At 40.8% G+C, this 26101-nt stretch overlaps 4 protein-coding genes across 4 annotated transcripts; 2 read left to right on the top strand and 2 right to left on the bottom strand.

Moving 5' to 3' along the window:
- Window positions 1–1224: 1224 nt before the first annotated feature.
- Window positions 1225–3063, bottom strand: hint1 (histidine triad nucleotide binding protein 1). Its single transcript, XM_030070825.1, has 3 exons — window positions 2906–3063; window positions 2146–2250; window positions 1225–1722 (listed from the first exon to the last, which is right to left on the bottom strand). Exons 1-3 carry the CDS (start codon window positions 3014–3016, stop codon window positions 1558–1560), a joined length of 381 nt encoding a protein of 126 aa, XP_029926685.1. The 5' UTR covers window positions 3017–3063; the 3' UTR covers window positions 1225–1557.
- A 31-nt stretch (window positions 3064–3094) lies between these two features.
- Window positions 3095–4902, top strand: lyrm7 (LYR motif containing 7). The gene is made up of 5 exons (XM_030070826.1): window positions 3095–3195; window positions 3457–3529; window positions 3972–4042; window positions 4219–4300; window positions 4434–4902. Exons 1-5 carry the CDS (start codon window positions 3178–3180, stop codon window positions 4502–4504), a joined length of 315 nt encoding a protein of 104 aa, XP_029926686.1. The 5' UTR covers window positions 3095–3177; the 3' UTR covers window positions 4505–4902.
- A 721-nt stretch (window positions 4903–5623) lies between these two features.
- dync2li1 (dynein, cytoplasmic 2, light intermediate chain 1) lies at window positions 5624–11518 on the top strand. The gene is made up of 13 exons (XM_030070823.1): window positions 5624–5740; window positions 5844–5952; window positions 6050–6084; window positions 6412–6481; window positions 6703–6791; window positions 7149–7347; window positions 7580–7648; window positions 7748–7825; window positions 8028–8107; window positions 8679–8749; window positions 8975–9072; window positions 9231–9323; window positions 11228–11518. Exons 1-13 carry the CDS (start codon window positions 5727–5729, stop codon window positions 11288–11290), a joined length of 1068 nt encoding a protein of 355 aa, XP_029926683.1. The 5' UTR covers window positions 5624–5726; the 3' UTR covers window positions 11291–11518.
- Window positions 11519–12681: 1163 nt separating this feature from the next.
- On the bottom strand, window positions 12682–25860 carry abcg5 (ATP-binding cassette, sub-family G (WHITE), member 5). The gene is made up of 14 exons (XM_030070822.1): window positions 25691–25860; window positions 25098–25219; window positions 24494–24630; window positions 22261–22359; window positions 20304–20436; window positions 19104–19243; window positions 18620–18749; window positions 17406–17619; window positions 16849–17054; window positions 14360–14498; window positions 14130–14203; window positions 13671–13782; window positions 13296–13408; window positions 12682–12866 (listed from the first exon to the last, which is right to left on the bottom strand). Exons 1-14 carry the CDS (start codon window positions 25858–25860, stop codon window positions 12682–12684), a joined length of 1974 nt encoding a protein of 657 aa, XP_029926682.1.
- Window positions 25861–26101: the final 241 nt, after the last annotated feature.

Raw genomic sequence — 26101 nt, 5'->3', positions numbered from 1 at the left:
TGCTCCTCAAGGAAGGTTTTTTTTTTTTTTTTTTTTTTTAACTCAGATCATTTGTAACAACAAACATACAGCAGCCTGAAAATATCGTGATGACATAAAATGCAGTGCTTTTCAAAATGTACATATTCACTGGGCAAAATAATGAAACTGCTTTAATTAAGATTATGTAAAACATGACATATATATTTCTACATAACATTTTCTTCCATACAAAACAGGCTTGGACGCTGCTCTCCCTGAGACGATCAGTATGACAGGCACCACCTGGGCAAATTTGACCTCTTTTTACACATTGGCGTGTCATTGACAGAAATTCATTTTGGTTGATATTAGTATTTCATTTTAAAGTCAATATCGGCTGATACTGATGACATGCCAACATTATTGTGCATCCCTTATTTTATGAGTTGAGAGCATCCAAATCAGTTCAACATCAGTGCCTGTAAGTCTATGATCTACAGTCAGATTTTATTTGGATAATTGTGTGAAATTTAAATTCAGTGTGTGAGGTAGGGTTAATCTTGGGTCGAGGTTAATGTTACCGTCTATGGAAATGCACCAGCGAAGTGACATGTTGCTGAACATCTACTTTTTGTTACCTGAGAGCTGAGTATAAACATTAGACTAAACAAATAGCGTTGCCAGATCCAGTTTGACAGCCTGAAGCTAGACTAGCTTTCAATTTTATACCTTTTGTAAAACACCAAGTGTATTTCACAGTGCTCTGGTGCAGCCTTATCCTTTATTCCAGACTTAAAGTTGGTCATGAAATGAAACTTTAATGACCTCCAGGGCCAAAGTAGGTCATTGTAGCAGCAAATAGCAACATGGCACAGCAAAGAAATAGACTATAAATAAGAATAGAGCAAATGTGAGTTAATCATAAGTGAGTTTTACTACACAAGAACGAGAAATAGATGAATGGAAAAATTAATATATATATATTATTAATAACAGCATTTGGAGAATGTGTGAAGTAACAGAGTATACTGTGAAAAAAAAATGAATGAAAATTTTGGCTCACAATAAATAAATAATAAAAAAAAAAAAACAGGTGTTGCCTTGTCTATAACATTTGCCAACACACAGGATGGGGCTTAACTGTTTGGTTAGACCAGGCTGAGTGACTACGTGGAAAGTCAACTTTGAAGTGTGAAGAATGTGGGTGTGTGAGAATGTGTCTTATTGAGATTATTAAACCAGCACCAATCACCTCAGGCTGTGTTATGTAAGAATCACACCAGCTGGTTTGGTTTGTTTATTAATGGTCTACATGCACACACACACCAACACATTCCTGTCTGCACGTGCAGTTATCATCGAAAAAGGAAAAATCTCCCTGGCTGGAGGAAGTGAAAGTAAAACACCAATATATCACTAATAGAACTGTTGGAAAATGCATTTAATTATGCACTGACAAATTTCCAAGTTTTGCAACACACATGTATTTTACGTGACACACATGTGGTCATAATAGTCATATTGAATCGACATTGGTTGGTGCACAGGACAGATGTAAAGGTGGATGGCATGGTGGTCTGTGAGCGGGGAGGACGGTTAGCCGGGGGGCCACTGCATCTGGCGTCCACCCAGGACGTGGACGTGGAGGTGGTAGACAGACTGTCCGCCTTGCAGTCCATCGTTGATGACGATCCTGTAGCCCTTGGACAGGCCCATCTTGTCGGCACACTTCCTTGCCACTATCAATAAGTGGCCCAACAACTACGGTAAAAAAGAGAGAATAAGTGAACGACACTCCTCATAAAATTTGCTGCCTTCAACACAAAGAATCAACACAATTCTCTGATGCAGCATTCTGTATTCTGCTGAGCCTTGTTACTGCAGAGACAGAAATAAACTGCTTGAGTCATGTCGGATTGGCAGCGTGCTCTGTTTAGACTAAACAAACCGGCTGCTTAGAGTTCCACCTACTGGTCCTTCACAGAGTCACTGAACATGGGGGGAATAAGCCTGATCGTTACAGTCTGTGATAAAAGCTTACACTGTGTGCTTGATTTCCATCCACCCTGGCACAAGTTAGTTACGACTGATCAACCACATCTGCAGCAGGAACATCACTTCTAAGCAGGACAGTGCACCTTGTCATCTTCTCCAGCCTGGATTTACATTACAGGGCATACTTACTGCAGCATCGCCATCCTCAGCCTGTGACAGCTGTGTGATCGGCTTTTTGGGGACCACAAGGAAGTGAGTCGGGGCCTGAGCGGCAATATCAGGGAAAGCTATGCACTGAAAGAAAAAAAAAAACAAAAACAGATTCATTACACAGTGGCAGTGAAATGAAGTGAATCTTGAACTCTGGTCAGTTAAGAAAGGAGTTACTAATCACTGATTTATGTTAATGTCTTTGAGGAGGCCACACTGTCACTGTATACAAAAATAGTGAAACACAGCAAACACCACCACATGATGGGGAGACTCATGACATGGGGAACACTCTTTAGTTTAACAACTGACAAGCACAATAAAGCCAGTTTAATTCACTTGTTCACATTTGACAGCCACAAACAAATAATTAAGCCCTCGCTGGGGTAGCAGACAGACAGCATGCTCAAATAAGGCCTCGTTAAGGGTTATGTTAGTAAGCCAACTGTCTAAAATTCAAGTGGAAGAAAATCAGATATGATCAGTGTCTCTTTGGAGGTAGAAAAACGCCCAATCCCTCAATAAACATGTGCATTTTTTGCTACACGCTCTCCACATTTTTATTTATTTCGCTTTACCAGATTAAGTTACAGATTTCTGCAAGCTGGGTGCAAACCAAAAGCAGAAGCTGCAGGGCTAGCTGACGCCGCCTGCAAGGGGCGACAGCGTGGGCCGAGCTAAGTTAATCTCACGCTTTTGATCCAAGATGTGTTCATGAACTTAAATTTTGAATGCATACCTGGTCGTCCTCATACAATATCTCCGCGTGAATCTCCTTGCGCACAATTTTCCCGAAGATCGTGTCTCCGCCCGGCTGGGCAGTCTGCGCTTTCGCTGTTTCATCAGCCATGTTGGCGCAGACACACACCGGGGCTGGCACTTTCAGCGGCTTTTTGGGGCGTGTGATATTATGGAGAAAGCTCATTGGTGAAAATGTACGTCGTTTTGAACGTCTGCACCGATTGGTCGTCGGTACCTTCTCGGAACAGGAAGTGACCACCAGGAGTCAAGATGGGGACTCGTTTGAAGGTGAGGATGGGAAACTTCCAGATTTGAGCATGTTTCCTGACACTTATAGTACACCATGGCGTTTGTTTTTTGTGAATTTTGCTCATATCTGTGCAGGGATGTGTGTTTACATTCACCAGGATTTGAAATGGCACGAAAACAAAACACAGTTAGCTAATTAGGCTAGCTGCTAGCTGGCTAGTTTCCCTACATGCCTCAGTTGAAGTCCTAGAAATCTCCAGATACTGCATTTCTGAATACTGAAACTATGTCCTTGTGCAGGTCCTGAGTGTGTTTAAAGCCTTGCACAGGACCCGGATGGCTGTGTTTAAAGATGACCACAGAGCACTGACAGGTAAGTGCAGCTGCTCACACAAAGGACTTTTTATTTGTCACTAAGTTGCTTTAGCCCTGGCTGTCTGTCAGCAGAGAGACAGACAGGAGGCAACATCTGAGGTCCATCTATGTTTCATCCAGTGGATCATGTTTACCTCTCTGTCCTTGGGGAGGACGTCAGCTGGACAAACTTGACCTATTTCACACACCAGCATGCTGCATGTTACATCAGTGGAGATTTTCCTTCTGGCTGATATCAGCCAATGCCAGTGACTGCAGATGATTTATAGTTTAATAGCATCCCCAAGAGCTTAATGTTAGTTTTACATTGTGTTTGGAGATGCATCAGGCCAAAGATGCTTTGCCTGCTGTTGTAATAGCACTGTCCACTGATTCAAATACATCGATGACACATTTTCATGTTTTTTTTTTTGTTTTTTTTTTTTTTTATCTTCATGAAGCTGCAAGGTTAAAAATCAACGAGGAGTTCCGGAAAAATCGAAATGAAATGTCAGAGGAAAATATCAATAAGGTGCAGTATCCAGTTGTCATTCATGATCAACAACACATTGGGTGTTACAAGTCTGCCAGATTATCATGAATTTTGATTTTGGATGATTTCTATGGCTTTACTATGGTTATGCTTCATTATTTGTATTTAGATGAACATATGCACGTGCACCAATGTTTTGATTTTCATTTTTCCAGATGATCAAAATGGGCTCAGATGTGGAAATAGTCCTCCGAGAATCTGTCCTGCAAATGGAGCACGTAGGAGAGGATAAGCTATGTGCGTAACTGATTTTTTTGTTATTGTCAATACCACGATTAAGCTAAGCATATGGTTTGAGTGTGTGTACCTATAAAATATATATCATTGATCTTGACCACACATGATGTGCTTTATCTTTATGCTCTTACAGTGCTGCGACCCAGAGAGAGTCTTATGCTGGAAAACGTACCTTATTGTGACCAGCCCAGGAAAAAGTCATGACAAATCATCACAGACTGCGTAGCTGCATCAAAAAGCCTCACCATCAGCCGTTACGTCACCCGTCTGCAGATTCATTCAGCCGACTGTCCTCATCAACTACAAGAGAACGCCGAAAAATCATAACTGCATGGACAAATGCCCTGTTTTTGATTTGCTCAGGATCTCAGCTCCCCTCCTTTAAGACTTTGTGCCATGCACTGCAAATGGTAATTTCATGTACAGTGTTTTCAAATTCAATGTAATATGAACTTTTTTTCATTTGTCGTGGAGGTGCTGTCCCCTCGTACCACACCTGAGCTGCTTACTGGACTGAAGTTCAAAGGGATAACAAGATTATTGTACTGCTGCTTATAATGTTGCATTTTGTTCTGCTAATAGAGTTACATGTCTTTACTGTCTCAGGTGGTCTTATTTGTTCTCATATGATCACAGATGCAAGACATATCGTAGGCTGGTTGAAGTTAGAGTTAGGTTTTTGTGTGTGAGTTATCAGTGTAATAATTATGCAGGTTATGAACATCACAAAACATCTTATGTTCCTATATTTTCATTATGATACAGTGCAGTATCCATCAAAGCTCATCAAATAACTAAACACTTACCATTACATAGTTACTATTCCTACAGCTGATTTGATAATTTGTTTGTGCAAAAGTTGGTTAACAGAACAATGACCTGCTGGTTATTTCATGCTTTTTCAGTAACGTGAATATGTGTATGTGTATCACAATGCAAATATCTATTACTCAGTATAGAGCAAATTTTATTTATTTGTTTGTTTATTATGGTTCCTTCAATAGAGACCAATATGGTGAACACAGACAAACTGACAACAGCTATCTTTTATGAAAATAAAGTTAAAAAAGAAAAAGAACTGAAGGTAAACTGGGTACAGCAAAATACAAGAAAACACATGGTAGTAAAAACTGCAAAAATAGAAAAATATAGTTGTAAACAGAACAAAAGACTAGACATGCTGCACCTGTAAGCATGAACTGGTTATATCGCTCCATTTTAATTAGCTGAGGAAAACATGAATTGGGATACAACGTAAACAATTATCACTGGACTACATTTCCCACAAGTCTCCTAAAGGAGCAAGAGATTACATCATCAATATGCGACGTTACTTTGGCAACGTTTATTTTGGTTTTGTCCCTTGTAGCCTCAGCTAGCCGGTTAGCTAGTCTGCAGCGATCCTGCCAATGAACCATCAAAAGAGATGTCAAAAATAAGGTAAAAGCTGCCGTGTCGGGTTTGTTGTGAACATTTTACGATATCGCTAAAGCAGCAACAGTTTTTATCCAGTAATGTGTGGTTTGTGGCTTGTGTTTGGCAGCTCCGACACGCTGTGGGAGCTGGCGGCGGCGGAGGTGCAGGGTCGGGAGGAGGACGGAGGAGACGCGGCCAGCGAGAGGACCGTGTTTCTGCTGGGCAGCAAGGCTGGGGTGTGTCAGCACGTTATCCACCAATGAGTTTGGAGATTTACTGCCAAATAATGGGTGCACATTTTATCATTATTAACCGCACTTATCCTCTTTTCAGGGTAAAACTTCCATTCTTCTCAGATGTCTTGACAGGTGAGTGTGTGTAGGAAATTAAACTCCATTCACAAAAGTTCCCGTCTGAAAAAAACTTGGGGATCTACTCTTGCACCCACTGCCCTCATCCATTTTAAGATTTATTAAAGAGGAGGGGAAGAGTGTGTGTGTTTGTATGTGATGGGGGATGTTAACACACTTATCTGGCACAAATACAGACTGGCATCCCCTTGTAAGCTCTGATCTTAAACGTACCCTCCAATTAAATCTAACCCACAATGTAATCCATCCTGTTATAGTGCAGATAGTCACATGTCAGGCTCATGTGCACACACTGCAGTGGTAATGCTGTTTGTTATTCACCAGGGATGAGCCTCCCAAGCCCACCCTGGCCCTGGAGTACACGTACGGCCGACGAGCTCGAGGACACAACACAGTAAGAGCAGCTCAGACAGTGCTGGGAGGAGTCCTCTTACACACCATCTTGTTTATTTACACTGTTGTCCACTGCTGTATGTAACTGTATATGTACCCAAAGGGCTTCTGTTCCTCCACACATCATTTATAGTACACGCATTATAACTGTATGTACTGTAAATGCGTGGCTTATAATATTATTTGTGATCAGACTGATCACCTGGTGGTCTCTTCCTCCAGCCCAAAGACATAGCTCACCTGTGGGAGCTGGGAGGAGGAATCTCCCTATCAGACCTGATCCAGATCCCCATCACTGCCCTCAACATCAAGTAGGTCACTAATGCATAGTGGCAAAATCCTTTTTTGTCATTTGTTGCAGTTCAAATAATTTCCTGCATGTCTACAAGATCGGTCTAACACGATCAGTAAGAGTAAGATCAATCTCATCTTTTGGTTTTGAAATTTTACAGTTCATAGCTTATACTGTTTCAGCGTTATTGCTTCTTTTAGAATTCTGCCAATAAAGTTCAATTTAGACAAAGAGAGAAAAAGATGTGAAGTGTGTGAGTCTAAATCACTCAGTGAGTTTAAAAACTATGACCTGAGTATTGCATCTACATTTATTTACCAATTTATATTTACGTACATGTCCTACTACACAAAAGTCACTCCTGTCTGTTCCCCAGGTCTCTGGCAGTCATCCTGGTGCTGGACCTTTCTAAACCCAACGCCCTGTGGGGAACCATGGAGAGGCTGCTGCAGACCACACAGGCCCACGTGGAGAAGGCCTGCTCACAGGCGCAGCGAGCAGGGAAGGCCAAAGCCGGAGCCAAGCAGAAGGCCTCTTCCCAGCCAGCAGCACGTGTCTTACCTAAAGACTATCCTGTAAGATCTCAGCTCTTCACAGGGGGCATTATGTGAACGTGATCAGTTCAGGGAAATTAAACAAAATACTTGTGGAACCCATAAACATCAGGCTCTTAGAAAATTCAAGAAGCAATTCAAGAAGTATATTGCTTTATTTTAGATTTAATAGTGAATCATTTTTCATTCTATGTGTTTGTACAATGATGTTGATGATGCATGTATCCTGAGCTAACTGTGACTCCATCAACAGGACAGAGAGCTGATCAGTCCTTTTCCTGTTCCTCTGCTCATCATTGGAAGCAAATATGACATCTTTCAGGTAAAATATACTCCTCCACCTTTACTTTACCTGTAGAACTGATCACATGGTAGCTGAATGATACTGATTTGACACCCAATTTTTCATTCTGCGCTGCAGGAGTTTGACTCTGAGAAGAAGAAAGTGGTTAGTAAGACACTGCGCTTTGTTGCCCACTACTACGCAGCCTCTCTCATTGTAAGTACACCTTTAGTATTAACAATTTGACACATTACACAGTTCATTGTTACAGCATCATTTAGTGAGTACTTTTTCTGATGCATTCAATGTTTTCCTTTCCTGCTGGCTTTCTTTTTTCTTCTGAATCATTTGAGTCCAATTGTTTTCCACTCCACTTCTGTTTCCTCTCATTCTTTTTTCTTCCCAATTTTTTCGTTAGTTCACCAGTATCAAGTCAGAGAGCCTGATGTTAAAAACCAAGAGCTTCTTCTCCCACTTGGCCTTCAACCTGGACAGAGGGTGAGGACTGCTGCCACTAACTGGATGCACCCCATAATTACATGGAAATGTAATGAAATTGTGTTCAAAACATAATATTATTATATTTCCATAAAATGATGTGGCTTATGACCTCTATATGGCTTGTGACCTTTACAAACAAAGGGGTGCTTTATTGCCTCCAGTCACAGAGGGCTGGTGTGGTGTAACTGTGACACTGATTGATGAATTAATTTTCCCTACATTCTATTTCACTTGATTAATTTTTGGTGAATAGTTATTATAGGCTTCAAATATTTATTCAAATAATCAGCCATCCCCAAGGTGTAAGGTTTATAAAAGAGAAGCAGCTAATAGAAAAGTTTTATTAAACCATATCAGCCTTTTGCTGAGATATCTTGTGACCCTGTGGAATAATTTCCTAATTCCCTGTAGGGTTTCCAAGCAGCCCCCAGATGTAGAACTGTTCCCCAGTGTCCTCACTCCTCCTCCTTGTGCTGTTTTGACTGTCTTATACATGAAATGGACTTGGTTTAATCTGTGGGGGTTTTTTTCTTTTCAAATGTTTTGTTTTATGGTTTTGTTCCCTCAGGAAGTCTTTGTCGACTGATTACAACAAGCCTCTGATCATTCCAGCAGGCTCAGACTCCTTCAGCCAAATAGGTGAGCACAGCACCACTCTGTGGTCAGTGTCGGTACTGCATGTAAAGGCAATTAGACTAGTAACTTTTTATGAGACTTAGATGTGTAGTGTTAAGTCTGAACTGAGCTATAATGAACCAGTCCACTATAATTATTGGTATAGACTCAGAGTCATTGCTGTATTGCTGATCATGTGAAAACAGGGTTTTATGATATTATTATTTAACAGAATGCTCCTGTTACTAGGTTCCCCTCCTTCAACCAATGTGAACATTGATTCTCTGCATGCCAAAAACCCAAAGGACCTCTGGGAGAAAGTCTACGAACATGTCTTCCCCTCAGAGGTAGCTCGTGCACCATCGCACCATCAGCTCTCCTGAGAGAAAAGATGAATTTTCAAAATTTTGTACCTCTGCTTAGAAGCGCAAAATATTACTTTATTGAAATATGCATGTTCATACAAATGAGCAGCTCAGTTGTCAAGAGAGTTTTTCCTCTGCAGAGTTTCAGTGAACACAGAGAGCTGAAGGATCCAGCCAGGGATCCACAGTACAGTGAGCCTCAGATTGATGCCATGAGGGCCCAGAAAGACCAGGTAAAACACCCCCAGCAGCCGCTAGCATGCACTGTGTCCTGGTACTCTGTGCCTGCATCACTGCATCATTAAATCAATCACTGAAATTTCACAAAAGATGGAATGAAGGAGACTAGAAAATCCATAACTCAAGACACTCCACTAAAACTTCTTATTTCAGGATTAAACGTCTAGAATAAGAATTTAACTTTGTTTTCATATTATATTCTGTTTACATTTGTCCCCTCTGCACTCCACATCTGTCATGTTCGTTAAATCATGACTGGCATGTCCACACCACATGTCCTGGAATTTTTTAAATACAGGAGACGTTTCCATGAAGTGAACAGTTTGGTTGTCTGAATCTAAGCACCTTACTCTAGTTTGGTGATGCTGCATAAAGCTGGAACCGTAAATGAAGTCAGATGTAGCAGGTCTCACTGAGTGTCACACACACTATGATAACTGAACAAAATGAGAATTCACGTTTTGTCAGAGAGACAGGTAGATCTGCTATTGAATACTGTCTGTTCAGCTTCTGCCCTGTCTTGTAATGAGGTTAATGCTCTGTAGTAACCTTTGCTCTGCAGTCGCCTTCATGCAGTCACGGTGCTGTTATGTTCTCATAAACGGGCTGTAATTGAGCTCATGGCCTTGACCGTGAAAGATGTAAGCAGTCGTCCTGCCCGCCTGGCTGTCTGTCTGTCTGAGTGCCACTCTGGCACTTGAACTGCAGTAACCTCTCACCTTTGCGCACAGTGTTATTTATCATCGGCTGACTGTCACCTCATGCTGCTCACCGAGCTCTGCCATTGGTTAGCACATGATCTAATTGATCTGGGTAACCAATAGGAGTGAAAGCAAAGGTTTAGTCCAATCAGAGTGTAGAGAATACAGTTTGTGAAGAGTTAAATGCATGTGAAGGCAGATGATGTTCTTTGATAACTACAGTCTGTTTACCTCCTTTATGAAGCTCACTTGAAGAGATCATTTTCTTTGATTTCACACGTCTGACTAAACATCCTTTGTGGGTTTTTAGAGACAGGGCATTGCAGGGTTCAAGTTGAATCAGTAAAAATATCGTTAGAATTACACTGCATTGTTTAGTTTTTATTCTTTATTCATTATTCTTTCTCTGGTTCCCCACTAGCTTCCAGAAACTGGTCACTAATCTTCCTGGGGTGCATACAAAAACAGCAACAACAAAAGCAAGCAAAAATTAAAATGCATCACATTGTATCAATAACATAAAAAGACAAAACAAGCCAAATGTAAAGATCAGTAAATAAGAAACAAAAGTAGTAAGCTACAATGAAAACAAAATGGAAATTGTCAAATTCGCAACAACAAAAAGGAAAAAAAAAAAAAAAAAAATTGAAATAAAAAATTCATAGAAAAAACACAACAATATTAAAAAAATCATAATTTTTTTGGTTTAGTGTTTTTTATTTATTTATTTATTTATTTATTTATTTATTTATTTATTTTAAAGAAAATCTACTTTTAGTCTGTCTGATATTGATGGGGAGCATACTCCAAGCAGAGGAAGCTCTATGGAGAACAGTTCTCATTTTACAATTAGTTCTTGGACCTGGCTTGAGCAGAAGACCAGCACTCACTCGACAAGTATTCTGCCCATGACAGAAACCAGTAAACACTATTTCATCATGAAAGACCGGTGGAGTGTTATTCCAAATAACATTGTGCATGAATAACAGAAGACAGAATTTTATTTAAATATGTTGTTACTTGTGCCCTACATTTACACTGGGATGTTCTCTGCGTCGGTTTATCCAGGTCATCTGTTTGAGACCAGAAGCTCATTTACCATCATGATTAAATGATTGCGAATTTCTGCAGTATAATGAATGTAATGCATTGTGTAATGTCTTTTCCTGGTCTGTCTCTGTGTCTTTGTCTTGCAGGAGCTGGAGCAGTACAAGAGGAACGCAGCTAAGTCATGGAAAGGACTGGAGCTGGGAACCTGAGTGACAGGCAGCTTTATGGTCACACACACACACGTTTACACCACATATCAGTGTAATATACATGTTATTTATTTACACTTGTGTCATTATGTTGCTGTTTTTTTTATCACTTATGTGTTGATAAGTCTTATAGCTTTAATAACTGTAGAAAATCTTCTCAATGAACACAGCAAAACAATTTGTACAATGATGATAAAATGTGCTCTATAATAAACAATTTAATCATTAAAAGAAGTGCTACCTGTCATAACTGAAGAGATCCTAGCTAACGTATCACAAACAAAATGTGTAGTAGGCACCTACTACACATCAGCTGGTACACATGGAAAAATACAGTCACAATAGTTTAAGGTGCACAATGTATTGCCAAATAAAGTGAGAACATTTTCTACTCAACTGACAAAAAACATGGAATAAGCGCTTAATTCGATGGTTGAGTAAACACTGATAAATTCTGTGCTTATTCCATGTTTTTTTTTTTTTTTTTTTGTCAGTTTGATCTAGCACTTCTCACTTACATCAACTCTTGGCAATTTTACATAGTGCACCCTTAATTTGAAGGGTAATGAATGCAAATTAAGGTGTTCATTTTAGTGCTTATAACATGGATTTGTCTGGTACACAACAGTCCATCCCTTCCATTTCAGATCAGATTCGTGATTTCGGGTTTAAAATCCATGTTATAAGTTTGCATACACCTTTTGGTGGATACGTTTATACAAAAAGCCTTAATGTGGCATGAGTGCAAACATTTTTTTTAGCATGGGTAGCCGCAGTGGGAATCAACACCTTAACCCTGACAGTTGTAATATCCTGGTCGAGCGATATGAGCTGTATTAGGCCTTAAATTCATCATTAGTTTGAGTCTGATTTTTTTTTAAGGAGAAGCTTTGTTTCTTCCTCAGTGTGACCTGAGGTAGATATCAGATCCACGTGATTCCAGTGATTGCCAGCGTTACCAAGTGTGTTCAATTTTTGAGCAGCAGCCATATCAGGTGGTTTAACAACCTTGGCTGTTTTCCAGTCAATATGGATCAACCTTTGGCACTTTGCACAGGGATAGTTTCTGAAAAGAACATCCAGAGAAAAAGCTCCCTGCACTGACAATACCGACACCAGTGCTTTCAATCATACTGAACTTCAGAAAGCAACTACATAATCTGATGTAAGCCCTTATCCCATAACCTAAGGTAAGTGCTTATAGACGAACATCGCTTTTGATGTCAGAGAAAAAGGGTTGAGTGCAAACACAGGCAGCATGTCTCAGCAGGAGCCACAGTACGTCAGCATCCCTCATCTTCCCTGAGCAGAGTCTGAACTGGTTCCTTTGGGCCGATCAGACCACAGTTCAGTTTCCCATTTTAATTTCCCACTGTCCGGTCTTGGTGGTTTTAGTGCCGTACGAGGTAATCTCTGATCTTGTAGCTGGCCATGCCCAGCAGCAGGAGAGCGGGGAGGAAGGAGTACAGGAGAATGAAGTCTAGTGTGTATCGGGACAGAGCGCCGGGATAGCCCTGGTCAATGATCTGATCGCCCTGGGAGATCAGACAGGCCCCTGGCAGCGGTCTGGCGTACCCTGCAACAACGCAACACACCAGAGAGAAAGAGTTATAACTGCCTACGTTTTAAAGAATCACAGCCTCATGGCCTCTGTGCAGTGAATAGAATTAATCCTGGACTTAATTTCAATGTTTTTGAATGAAGTCCTGCGTTTGCTTCTAGGGGCAGAAATTCATTGTTGCACTGCTCTCTGTGGCCTGAAACACTCAACTTCTAGATGCCTTGCGAACAGAAAATTATGACTGCCCCCAAACTGTGTTAAAAACGGTTGGTTAAAAACTGTGTTTACACACTCTTTAATGTATTTTCACGCCTGCAGGTAAAACTTGGAAACAGATGCGTATCTGTCCAAAGAGTTTGTTAATAATACAATGATTATTAAATCCTCCTTTTCATTCAAGCTTAGGATAGGTGCAGATTGAGGAGGATGTCTTAGACAGCTTACTGCATGTAAAGTTGAGTCCGTGGAACTCAGTGACGATGAGCAGCTCACAGCTGTACTTCTGGAAAGTCAGGTAGCTGAGCCACTGAAAGACCTGCGGCATCTGCTCGGTACTCCTGCAGAGGGGAGGGAGAGTTAGATAATTGAGCCATAGCAATGTCATCTTTGACGATAAATGTATGACAGTGATGAATCAAAATGGCAAACCACTATCTCAATAATACGAAAACATTCTAATCCAGGCAACAGAGACACAGTAGACTCAAAAGTAGTGTTGCTTTTAACTGCAATGCTTGAACGACAAGCTGTGTTCAAATCACGACAGGCTTGAAAAACTGTTAATTTGTAAAAGCTGCATCTCCGTATTTGAAGTGTCACCTGAGAAAGCCGGAGCCCACCAAGATGCCAGCAATGTTGAGCAGAGCCACTCCACTGTTGACCATGTTGGGGTCTTGAACCACTCCCAGCAGCACCACAGTCAGCAGCTCACCTGTCGAGAAAGTACATCAATAACACACTTTAACGTTCATAATGGAAACAGTCTGGCCAGTTAACGATAGATACAACAGATAGTGATACAACAGATGGTGATTGATTGAACCGACACTCAAGTCAAACTCATCGTGTCACTTATTTAACACCTAAATGACACTGAGAAATATCTGATAACTCCATATCATGGTGCTATGCAAAGAAACAAATTATTATCTATTTGGGTGTAATATGGTTAATTGAGTGCTATTAATTCACAGATAACTCTTCAGTGAAAGCTATGGGTACTTGTTAGGGAGCTTTTTTGTGTTTTCTTGTTTTATTCCATTTCTTACAGATGCTCACCTACAATATGAGGCACCAGGACCACAGCAGAGAACCCCAGGAAGCGCATGCTGTCTGGATGCATCCCCACTGTCCTGAGAGCACAGCAGGGAGGGACAAACACAACATGGCAGGGGGCACCAAGAGAATATGTGAGCCATTAGTTCAGTGAGGGCAGTTCAACAGCAGCAGCACCCTGTCCACTCAGCTTTGCCCAGCCAAAATAAATCAAACACACACTCGCTACCTACCAGTAGAGGAAGGAAGTGAAGATGAAGACACTGATGATGCTGAAGGGCAGGATGTGGAAGATGTAAGCCAGGAACATTTGCCATTTGCTGTACAGTCCATCCTGACTCTCCTGATCGCTTATGGCCCGCAACGCCGGGACTGTTGAGAGACAGACAGAGAGAGAGAGAGAAAATATGTTAAATTTGAGGCAAAGATAACCAACACTGACATAATAATGAGTAACAGTGTTGAGTAATTATCACATATAATGTTGTAAAACAGCATCATATATGGTGAAGAGCAAGGAGAAACTACTTGAAGTCAGTTAATGGCACACGTAAGTTAATCAGGTTTTGATGTATAATGATGTATAATTTAATGAATACTTTGTGTTAGCCTTGTATAAAGATTTGAAATCTGGGAATCATGAAAAATGTGAAAAATAAACCTTATAGCAGCTCTGAAGCTTTCTTACGCACACAATGATTGGTGTATTTTAAGTGCACATCTTGGAAGAAAAAAAAAGTCGTTTTAGAAGTTAGATGGTTGGAATTATAACTGCTAATGTCTCCCATAGACTTTAAGTCTTTATGCTAAGCTAATCCAAAATGCCAACCATAGGAACCGAACCACCGGACATACAGAGGTGAAAATGACATCATCTCAACATTATGTCACCATACTGTGAAAACCTAAGCTGCCACAGTTTGGGATTGTTCCAGTATCACTCTGCTGAAGTCGCTCCTGTGAAGAGCCAGTGCAGCCTGGTGTGTATTTTACACTGTAAGCTGTTAAGAGGTTCAAGGATGGTATGATAGCCCAAGTCATTACCTCTGGCTGTATGGCTGATTTGTGTTTTATCTACCTCTTACCTCTCCACTTAGCCCAGTGTTTTATCACAGCTCTTATCTTCAGTATCTACTTCTGCTGTGATCACCACCCCTAAAGCTAAGATATTAGACTGCTGATAGGTGGAGAGGGCAGTAAAGTAGGTGGAAGTACCACAAGGAACAGCAGGAGCATCCTAACATATGGTGTTACAAATAGATGGATAGCAGATTTTCAAGCACAAGGCTCACTGGTGTCGATCAGTTACACTTCCAGGTTCATGTTCTGCCATTTGTTTCTTTTCCACTGCATGGAGAACTGACCGGGAAGGATAGGAGGAGCTCCATAAAAAGCTAAATCTTGATCTTTTATTTTGCTGTGCACTGAATACCCAGCTCTCCCACATACAGCAAATTTTTTGAATACATTTTTAAAAATATTTTTTAGCTGCTGATCTGTAATATTTTTTATTAGAGAAAGAAAGTGTTTCTAACAGCGGAGTTGAGCTCCATCCTAATACTGTAAAACCTCAATTAAAAGCCAATGGGTAAGCCACTTGTTGACAGATTTTAACAGCCTCTGACATTTTTTTTTTTTTTTTACAGTGTTTTTCACTCATGAGCAGTGGGCAGCTCTTCCCCACGCTGTGTTAGAAAAGGCCTCCTCTGGCTGCTGCTGCACCAGAGTAGCTGCTGTATTTTTTTCCTGTGATAGCCCATATTCATGTTAGCGTTGCCAAGTCATGGCTGGACCAATCAGACGACAGCCCCTCCAGCTCCTCCTAAACGTTCCTGGAGCTCAGATGTTAGTTTCACCTTCCTGATCAGGTTCCAGGAACTTAACCTAGAACCGTGTCATTCCCAGTGGAAATACTTTCAGACCATGTAAAACAGACCTCCTGGTCTGCAGTCGAAAAAGGGCCATTAGATCCATGTTTAGTAAAGAGAGAATATGAAAGAACCCTGAGACTCAACTTTGTTTTGCTGTTTCTGTCAAGATAAGTGAGCTCACGCACACATGAGATAAAGTTCTTTCAAACCTGTTATTCAACACAACAAAAGATAACACATCTCTTTTACCCAGGCAACAGACTACACTCGTGTCACTTTGGATTTTCCCTCCAGCCATCATGTTAGATGGCCTATAAGGTAACACAGATGTTATGTAATTACTGATATATGATCTTTTACAGTTTTAAATGGAATACTCCAGTCAGTTTTCCAACCTGTTCCCAGCCAGACAAAGCTCTCATCTGTGGTTTAACATCACTGCAGCACAGAGCTGCTTTATAAACAATGAATGGAAGAATGAATTTGATTCAAAATATTTGTCTGTGTTGTTGCATCCATATGAGATTTATGTAATATGGTATCCTAATGTTTTTATTTCTAAGAATGAGATGAAGACACTCTCAAGAAAATGAACTACGATTTTCTAGTTCCTGCCCCTGTCCCAATTTACATCAGGTATCACAATTAGTACAGTTCCAAACCAAATCCTCTCTCTTGGTTTATGGGAAACGGTTGTGAATATTCTTTAAAACAGCAAGGGAATTCATATATGAATGTTCAAATTTAGCACGTGTCATTTTTAAGTAAAATCTATGGAAATCTAAGAAACAAGGAGCAAAATGTCTTTTTTCTGTATGCAGATTCGTCTAGATGGTAGTGGTGTAACTCACAGAGAGCCACAGCGTTCAGCATGCCAGTGTAGGGCGAAGCGCCAACAGACTGATAGATGATGCCGATGCGGTCCTGTACAGCACCCTTGGTGACATCACTGTCTAAATGCATGACGAAGAAGGCCACAAAGAGACCGTAGATCAGATTCTGGGACAGACGCATCAGAACACCCATCCTGTCTCTGGACAGGTTCCGCACCGTCCGCCTGTACACAGAATACACAAATAAACACACACATCAACACCCAGTATATGAACATAAATACACACACACAGAGCCATGCATGTTTTCATAGAGACACATGCCTCCAGAAGCATGCACATGAAAAGGAGAGGGGATGGATGGTATATTTTACATCAACATACTTTGGATCAAGGTGCTCCAAAATGTATTTACATCAGTTTCTATTATGTTCCTTGAGTTATCATATTGATAAGAAACATGCATGATGGTGATATAGTAGCCCCTATACCATGAACCATGGTGGACGTACACACACACACACACAAAAAAAACAAACCCTCTGCTAACAGTCGGATGGCTCGCTCACACTGACCTGAGTAGAACTCCAAGTTTGGCAGCACTGCTGGGTGACTCCTTGCTCTTAAAGGGGATGGCAGGTTTTTCCGCCTGCTGCAGGATCTGCTCCATTCTTCCCAGCATGCTCTGGTAGATGGCAGAGGCCTGGTAGGATGAGGTGATTTCATGCATGCGACTGAATGTGGCCGCCTCCCTCTCAGTGCTGCGTGTGTCCACCGAGGTGAAGTCAACTGTCAATCAGACCAAGAGCTGTCACTCACTAAAAATAATGTGACAGATACAGGAGGGAGTGACTTACAGGCATGTGAGCAAGGGAACCAGTCTCTAACCATGCACAATGCCACATTTTTGGTGTTTATTTTTAGCTGATGTCAGAATGAAGTAGAGAGCCACTAATGTGCATTTACCAATGAGCAGTCAGTACATTTTGCTATTCACCTCTTTGATATGACTACATTTGATGAATACATTTTTCTGTAGAGGCTTACTTTGTGAATGCAATATGAATACAAGCATATTTTTACACATCCTGTATATGCTTATATTGGTTTAGTTCAATTTCTCACTTTCCTTCCATTTGTCACATTTTGCATTAGCATTAATAGTTTTCTTTATTTATTTATAATTTTTCACTTTTCATACTACACATATTTCATTTGGCTGAGTTTTTTTTTTTCTCTCATAGTGCACATATTTTTCTCTCCTTTAATAAGCTAATGCTGTGGCTGCTTTGCACACCTTTAAATGCTGTAATCTGGCTCCCATTCATTCTCTAATTAGCATATTCCACTGTTGAAATTGCCAGTTTCGCTTGCTTATATTACAATCATTTTGTTATACCGTCATTTATATCATTTTTACTGCACTCCATTAGTTTTTGCTGCTGCAGTGGCCTAATTTCCACATGGGGATCATGTAAATTTCAGCCTCTGATCCATCTTACTAACTCCTGCTATACCGTCATGGGTGGCCTTTCATCACATCACTTCACTGATAGTATTTTCCTCATGACTTCTCAATCAAACCGGGAAACAAGAAAACCTACTCCCATACAACCAGTGTGTCCATGAGGTGTCAGCAAATGTCTAAACTGTAGGTGGATTTTGACGTGAAGATGGAAGAGAGTGAGATGCAGGTGTAGCTATTATATGGAAGTTAGTAACAAATTGTTATACTTGAAAAAACAGTGGATGACACGTGGCCATACCTTAGGTAACATATATAACATACCATAGATGTCAAAGGGGTTGCAGTACTCCGGACACTCATATCCACACTGGCTGAAGAAGTCCACCATCTCCTCTGGCTGCCCACAGAACACCAGCTCTCCACAACTCATGATGGCTATCCTACTGAATACCTGAAGGACAGATACATACATGCGCGCACACACACACACACACACACACACACACACACGGTTTTATATCACCAAGCAGCATCAATACAAGTGCAACATATGATCGTCTATCTTTGTGTTCCTGGTAGAATTTCAAAGTCAAAAAAACAAAATTTCTTACAAACACTCATGTACCTGAACATGATATGTATACACACACTCACAAACATGCATGCACACACACACACACACACACATCAACAGAACCACCTCCCATTTTTTTAATTGACTTGGTGGAGAGAGTTTTCAGTGTTTATGTAACTTTTAAAGTCAATATTACTCCATCCTCCGCCTCTCTGCTCCTCTCTAACTCACCCTGAAGAGCTCGGAGCGTGGTTGGTGAATGGTTACTATGACGATACGGTCCCTCCTGGCCAGCTCTGCCAGCAGCACCACAATCTGATTGGCAGTCATGCTGTCCAGCCCCGTGGTCGGCTCGTCCAATAGAATCACCTCTGCGACGACATCACCGCAATGACATCATCATCCGCATGCAGGTTAGTCACACATCACACACATTGGAGAACAGGAGAAAGGCAGCCACTCAATAACTTTTCACTCTCTCTTTTTTTTCATCTTTAAACTTTTAAAAGGTTTAATGTACTTTTATTAAGTGGCGCAGGCAGGCCTCTCAGTGGGGCCAACTTAACTTGTTAAGATAAGTGAGTTCTTTTTTTAGTTAATTACTCTAATTAGGACAATTAAAAGATTGCCTCTTTGCATTATGAAAGCAGAGTGGAATTAGCAGATGCTTTAATTGTGAGATTAATTCATTTCCTGGTTGATTGGAGAGGCAGCGAATGGGAACTCCTCATTACTCTGTGAGAGTGTGTGTGTGCATGTGTGTGTGTGTGAGTGTGTATGTGTCTGGCCAAGGCCGGTCTAATCCTGAATGAGGACTGAGACTTTTCAACCTCCCTGGGGGACCATAAACCTGATAAACTACACCTGGGATGACTGAAACACACAGGAGCGCGTGCACACACACACACACACACACACACACACACACACACACACACACACACACACACACACACACACACACACACACACACACAGAGGTGGGTCTCTGCTTATTCCAATGAGGTGTGATAACCCCGTCTTTCATTACCCTTTTCCATCTCTCCCTCCCTCCTGCTCTCCTTCTGTCCACTCCTTATTCCAGTCTTACTTAGTTCCCTTTGTTTTCTTCCAGTTTGGATTTTTAAAACTCTTTGGGGAGGGACAGATCTCGTCGTAAACTTTTTACTACTGCCAGGATGACACTGTCAATGGTTTTCACATGGGTTCACCTAATCAGCATTTTCATGAAAACAGGAAAAATTATATTTTGTACGTTTGGTGTTTTTACTGTGATATGCATATTAAACAGCCAGAAAACATACATATTCTATATTTGTTGTCATATCATCATATCATCATCATATCATATAGGCTATCTCTTTGAAACCCCTTGGTAGTGTCCTGTTGGTGATACATATATCATGCCTGGGCAGCCTGTAGGGAACTCACTGGGGTCCTGAAGCAGCTGGCTGGCAATGGAGACCCTCCTCCTCTCCCCACCAGAAATCCCTGGGAAAACACGACCTCCAATCACACTGTGGGCCACATGACTCAGACTCAGCTCCGCCATCACTGCCGACACCTGCACAGGAGTCAGAGGTCAAAGGTCATGTGTCCACAGAAGAATCTCCAACGGCAAGTGAGCTGGCAAAGCACTACTGTAGATCTTGTACTCAAAACCACAACACTGACATGTACACTAGTTCTAATTAGTAATGGATTTTCTAGTATATGGATTTCCCCTGTCATCGTTTCGTCATTTGCTATAAATGGTTTGTCTTACACAATGCCAAAAATTACTGGGTATCACTTTATAATAAGAGTTCAACAATTAACGTTAGTTAATGCCATAATAAACATTAAGTAACAGGTAATAAACATTAAGTAAAAGTTAACTAACCGTTAACTAATGTGTTTAAGAATCATGTACTAATGCTGTTCATGCTAAGGTATTAATTTATATGTTATTTAAAGGTTATTGTAGATATTATTAACATTAGTAAATGCCATAATAATCATTAAGTAACAGTTAATTAACCATGACGGCATTAACTAACGTTAACTAACTTTAATTGTTGTACTCTTATTGTTTGTTGGAAGCAGTTTAGATAGTTGTAGTCTCTTCAATGATGTACAAGCACATGTAGAAGTGATTTGATGCAAATTCCAGGAGGTGTTTTTGAGTGAATAGATCATCTGGTACTTTCTTCTACATTCACTGGTCGGCCCTCAGCAGGACGGAGGGTGAAGATGGTTGGGCTTGACTGAGATGTGTTGTGTGAAGCATTATGGTTATTTGAGTGTTTACAATTCTTCAACACTGGAAGTATGACCAAAATCGTACATATAAATAAAATAAAATTTTCCCCCCACATTAAAAAAATATATTGTAAAGCACAAAAATGAAACCTGTTGTGAGGTTACAAATCCAGAGGGTTACTATGCACTTTAATGAAGCTTTAGGACTTCCTGGCATTGGACTGATAGGCCAAACACACTGGCCACATAAGTTAATTAGCACCAAGCAAACAGACATACATCTCACTGGCCTGCTGAAGCCCAGTGCAGCTCTGTAAAACGTGCATACAGCAGAGGTTACAAAGATTATATTAGCAGGCTCAGTTTATTACCTGCGGCCAGAAAGTGAAACCTCTGGCAGGGGCTATGTCTGTCTGTCTATCAGCAGAATAACCTAAAAGATGCTGGATAGATTTACATGAAACTAAACTTGTTGTGAAAGTTGATCATGGGCCAATGAAGAAGTGATCAGCTGTTTGGGCGAGTCAGCCTAAAGGGGACGTGACAATCAACAGGGCTTAGAATAAACAGGGCAGTAGGTTCCAAACGCATCCATGCAACATCACAAAACTTGGCATGAAGATTGGTGATGAGTCAAGGTGGCACTGACCAACTTTCCACAGTCATTTGCAAAAAAGGGGAGTGCTCTATGACAACAATATTGCTAATAGAGGGTGTGCCTTAGAACAAACAGGGCTACAATTTCCAGCTGCAACCTTGGTAGAGGTCTGCGCTCAACTGACTGCCTTCCTGTTGAATTACCGAAAACTCACATCTTGTCTATTAAGAACCAGCTGTGCTAATTGTGCACATAAATTCAGTGACGTCTTGACCTAGCAGTGAACCAATGTTCATATCTACACCAAAGTTACAAAACTGGGGTGCTCTGAACAATGTAGACCTTCAACATTTATGAAGGCCATCCTATTGGAGGCTAAAACTGATGAAAACCATGTGACACAAACACATCCTAGATTCTGTACAAAAGGCATTCTTTATCTGCTCATGCATTGTTGTACAACTCTATCTCTTGTGCAGTTTCCCTATCAGAAATGTCAGCTTGACACTTGGAAGAGTGGACAGAGCAGAGGAGGCTTACAACATTTACCTTCTTCTTGATGGCTTCAGCTGAGTGTTTCCGCAGGGCCAGCTGGGCTGTGTAGGTCAGAGTCTCCTCCACTGTCAGATAACTCAACAGGTTGTCACTCTGAGGGAGGGAGACCGAGAGAGAGAGCGAATAAGAGAAGAAAAAGCGAAAACAAATATAGATACAAGTTAAAGAGAGGATAAAGAGAAATAAGGAGAGGCAGAAAAATATAGCAAGGCAGAGCAGAGTTTTTGATACTCTATTTTCACTAAAGATATATTGTAGGAGATGGTTTTGTAAGCCTTCTTCCTTGTCCAGTATTAAATACAACAAGCATGGGTAAAGGAAGCATAAAACTTTATTGAAAACTCACATCTCTGAAAACCAGAACGCTGGCTTAAGAAGAGGCAACAACTCTCATCCTCTCTCTCTCTGTTTATTTTAGATGGACAAAGTAACAAAAAGATATCACCGAGACGTGATTATTTTATTTAATTTGATCTCATTTTATTATTCCTCCGTTTATAATTCTTTGTTGTTTATCTATCTCTTATCTGTTATCTATCTGTTTGCTTTTAGACCAGAGTTTATTCAGTCGTAAAAGTATTAACCCATGTAGGCATAGATGGCCATTCCTATGCAGAAATATGATCTTACAATATGATGTATGCTTCACACCCATACACATAATTACATGTATGTGCATATGTGTGCTTGTGTGTGCAAACCCACTGTAACATTCCCCTACCCTACACACACACACACACACACACAGACACACATGCACATCACTTAAAACCTGCCGAACCTGCTGCCCGCTTCAATTAACACGTGGTGCCTCCCAATCCCACTTCTCCTTAGTCTCTCCTCTGAATGACTTTAATATCAGGAGCTCATATCACCTCCTCATCTGCAGCTTTGCAGGGGAAGTTAATGACAAGGCTTAGAGAGCAGTGTGAGAGAGGGTGGGGGTGCTATCATCTAGAAGCGAGATGATTTGAAAGGAAGCAAGGCCCGTTTAAAGCCAGTGTTTTTAATTCAGGCTTTGGATACACTTGAGCACCTCTCATTGAGAGATTAAGTGTATGAGGAGGCTATCAAGGGTCTCAAGTTAATTTCATCCAGGGGCCAGGGCAACCTTTTCCCTAGTTTTAGCTAAATGATGTGTGAGTGTGTGTGTTCAGTGAGTTCATGGCTTCCTATTTATGGTGGTTAATATAACCACAGGCAACCTTAGATATATACACTCACTCTGTCTGTACTGCAGTCACTCACAAGTCAGGGCTAAAGATTAACCTGATGTCAGATAGTGTGTAATGGGAAGAGTAAAAACAAAATGAGGGTGCTTGTGTATATTTGGTTTGTTGCAAACTGCTAGCCCAAACCTTCGTTCAAACTCTTAAATAATGTTTCCCACTGGTCCCTGAGGTGCAGAGATAGAGATTCATCTTACAAATGAGCTTCATTTTTTAATGTGACTCAGAAAAAACATTCAAGTCAAGCTGCTTAAGTGCCACCAACTGGCTAAAGTTACAGAGAGTCTCTCAGTGTGAGTTATAGTTTTTTGTTGGTATGCTTGTGCACAGGCTGCCATTGAAGGCCCTTTATATGATGAGTCTATATTAGGGGTATACAGTAACTAAGTACATTTACTTAAGTGTAGTTTTGAGGAACTGACACTTCTTTAGTAATTCCATTTTGTGAAACTTTATACTGTTGCTGCTCTACATTTCAGGGGGAAATATTGCTCTTTGTACTGTACTACTGTACTACATTTATCTTAGCATTGTACTTCACTGAATAAGCTTTTAAATACAAAGCATAAACTGTGTTGTTGAAGTGTAAACAAGTCAACAGTACATGGAGCAGTTAAAGCTGCAATATTAAAATTCCTCTTACAGATTGATGCATTAATAATTTAACACTTGAAGGAATCAGTGTCTTCACAATGACAACTTTGACCTCTCATACATTTTACTGCTAATACTGATATTTTTTACTAAAGTAACATTTTCAAGCCTTTCATGCCTTTGAATCCTGTTTGATTAATGCACAGTTAGCTGTGCCACTAGTTAGTTACACATCTTAATGTAAAAAAAATAAGCTTAGCAGTTTAATTGTCCTGAGTACAATATGTCAAGTTAAGCATTTTTTGGGGTAGAGATCTAAGCCAAATTTTGACCATAATAAGTTATGCATGAGTGAACTCACTGCCTACTGAGGCTATAAATACTTTACTGTGTGTGTGTGTTACCTGCAACACGTAGGAGAAGCAGTCCTGAAACTGCTCTCTGTTCAGTTTCCTGCCATTAATGAAAACCTCGCCACACAACGTGCCCGAGTTTCCAATCCTCCCTGAGATGGCATCCAGCAGGGTGGTCTTCCCTGAGCCTTTAACACACACACACACACACACACACACACATTGACATATGCAGATGGACACATAGGTATGTAATGATGCTTTTGACACACATTTTTTGGATCATCCAGCAGAATGATTCTCCTTTCAAGTGTCTGACTCTTTGCTGATGCCATGACATGGTTTCATGCCACAGCTGTCTGTTTTGTTCTGAAGAGAGTGCACTGCAGTGCCATCAGCAATACTTTCTCCAGTCCTCACACTGGCACCATAGATAAGATCTCACTCATTACCATGAGATCATTCATGCTGACACTGTAGGCTAACATTTGAATCATTCAGATAAGGGACTATATGAAAGCTGTTTAAAGTAAATCAGTATCTTAAAATTCAATTGCTATTTATTACACATTCATAAAAATCCATTTATTAATGACTTTATTTATTATCATCACTCAGAACAAAGTGTTCCGTGCAGAGAGCTGTGAATGCCAACCTGAGTTGCCCAGTATACCCATGATCTGCCCACTGTCGACGTGGAAGGAGACGTCATGGAGGATCTGACGGGTCCAGCGCCTTTTGTAGGAGGGCAAGTCCCACCATGGACCCAGACGCTCACTGGACACACACACACACACACACACACACACACATTTTTCACAGGCTGTAATGTCTTGAGCATCATGAGGAACTCTTAGAATAGAATCAATCCAACATATATAACTGAGCCTCTTTTACTTTGATAAAATATCTATCAGTAGACTGCAGTACACTTCACTGAACAGAATATTGTCAGTAAATAACAGAAACGACCTCTTGTTTCGTTAGCAAGAAGAACTAGGCCATTTTCCACAGATTTTTTAAGGATAATTTGAACCAAATTTACTTTTTCTGTCTAAATTCCATTGATTTTCCATCAAATTTCAACAAATAGACTTGTGTTTCTGACCAGTATACCCTTACGCTAGAATCTTAAAAATCCCAACAGGTTACACAGACTTGTAAATAACCCCCACTCCTTTTTGGGGGTGCCAGTTTCTGCATGTGTCTTTCAGTCATGATCTCATACATTTTGCCTGCAGCTCTTACCTGACTGTGTAGGAGATGTTGCTGACACTGAGGCAGCAGGAGGGCACTGGTCGCTCCTCTCCAGCGTCCTTCCACACGTCCCTCTTCACCTCAGACACAAACTTGAAGGACTCTTTAAACACAGTCCCGTTCTCTGGCCCTACAGCCTGCATCGAGTAGGATCCGTTCATGTTGCCACCAAACAGCACCTTGGATTTTGTATAAAGTCCGTCTCAGGTCAAGACAAAGTGTGGGCCAGTCCTGTCATATCCACACTGCTCCGATACAGCATATGCAGCTCTAAATGTGAGAGCTGGTAAAATCCCTCTGCTGTCACCCCAAACTCTGTGTCTCTGTGTCCATTCCCTTCACAGCATGACAACTCGACAGTGTTAGTGGTGTCTCTCAGGCACCATAAACACACAGTGACTG

Source organism: Myripristis murdjan, chromosome 15 (assembly GCF_902150065.1).
Source record: "Myripristis murdjan chromosome 15, fMyrMur1.1, whole genome shotgun sequence".
NCBI classification, from domain to species: domain Eukaryota; kingdom Metazoa; phylum Chordata; class Actinopteri; order Holocentriformes; family Holocentridae; genus Myripristis; species Myripristis murdjan.
The sequence above is the reverse complement of the archived record's forward strand: the minus strand, read 5'-3'. Positions and strand labels throughout refer to the sequence as shown.

Bases quoted from the DNA above. Each gene is read 5' to 3' on its own strand.
- hint1 (XM_030070825.1), bottom strand. From the start codon at position 3,016: ATGGCTGATGAAACAGCGAAAGCGCAGACTGCCCAGCCGGGCGGAGAC. The intron at 2,251-2,905 runs GTATGCATTCAA...TTTTTCTTTCAG, and splicing joins TATTGTATGAGGACGACCAG to TGCATAGCTTTCCCTGATAT. The intron at 1,723-2,145 runs GTAAGTATGCCC...TTTTTACCGTAG, and splicing joins CTGAGGATGGCGATGCTGCA to TTGTTGGGCCACTTATTGAT.
- lyrm7 (XM_030070826.1), top strand. The intron at 3,530-3,971 runs GTAAGTGCAGCT...ATCTTCATGAAG, and splicing joins TGACCACAGAGCACTGACAG to CTGCAAGGTTAAAAATCAAC. The intron at 4,301-4,433 runs GTGCGTAACTGA...ATGCTCTTACAG, and splicing joins CGTAGGAGAGGATAAGCTAT to TGCTGCGACCCAGAGAGAGT.
- dync2li1 (XM_030070823.1), top strand. The intron at 5,953-6,049 runs GTGTGTCAGCAC...TCCTCTTTTCAG, and splicing joins TGCTGGGCAGCAAGGCTGGG to GGTAAAACTTCCATTCTTCT. The intron at 7,348-7,579 runs GTAAGATCTCAG...CTCCATCAACAG, and splicing joins TCTTACCTAAAGACTATCCT to GACAGAGAGCTGATCAGTCC.
- abcg5 (XM_030070822.1), bottom strand. From the start codon at position 25,860: ATGAACGGATCCTACTCGATGCAGGCTGTAGGGCCAGAGAACGGGACT. The intron at 14,204-14,359 runs GTAGGTAGCGAG...CTGTGCTCTCAG, and splicing joins TTCACTTCCTTCCTCTACTG to GACAGTGGGGATGCATCCAG. The intron at 13,409-13,670 runs GTGACACTTCAA...TCCCCTCTGCAG, and splicing joins GTGGGCTCCGGCTTTCTCAG to GAGTACCGAGCAGATGCCGC.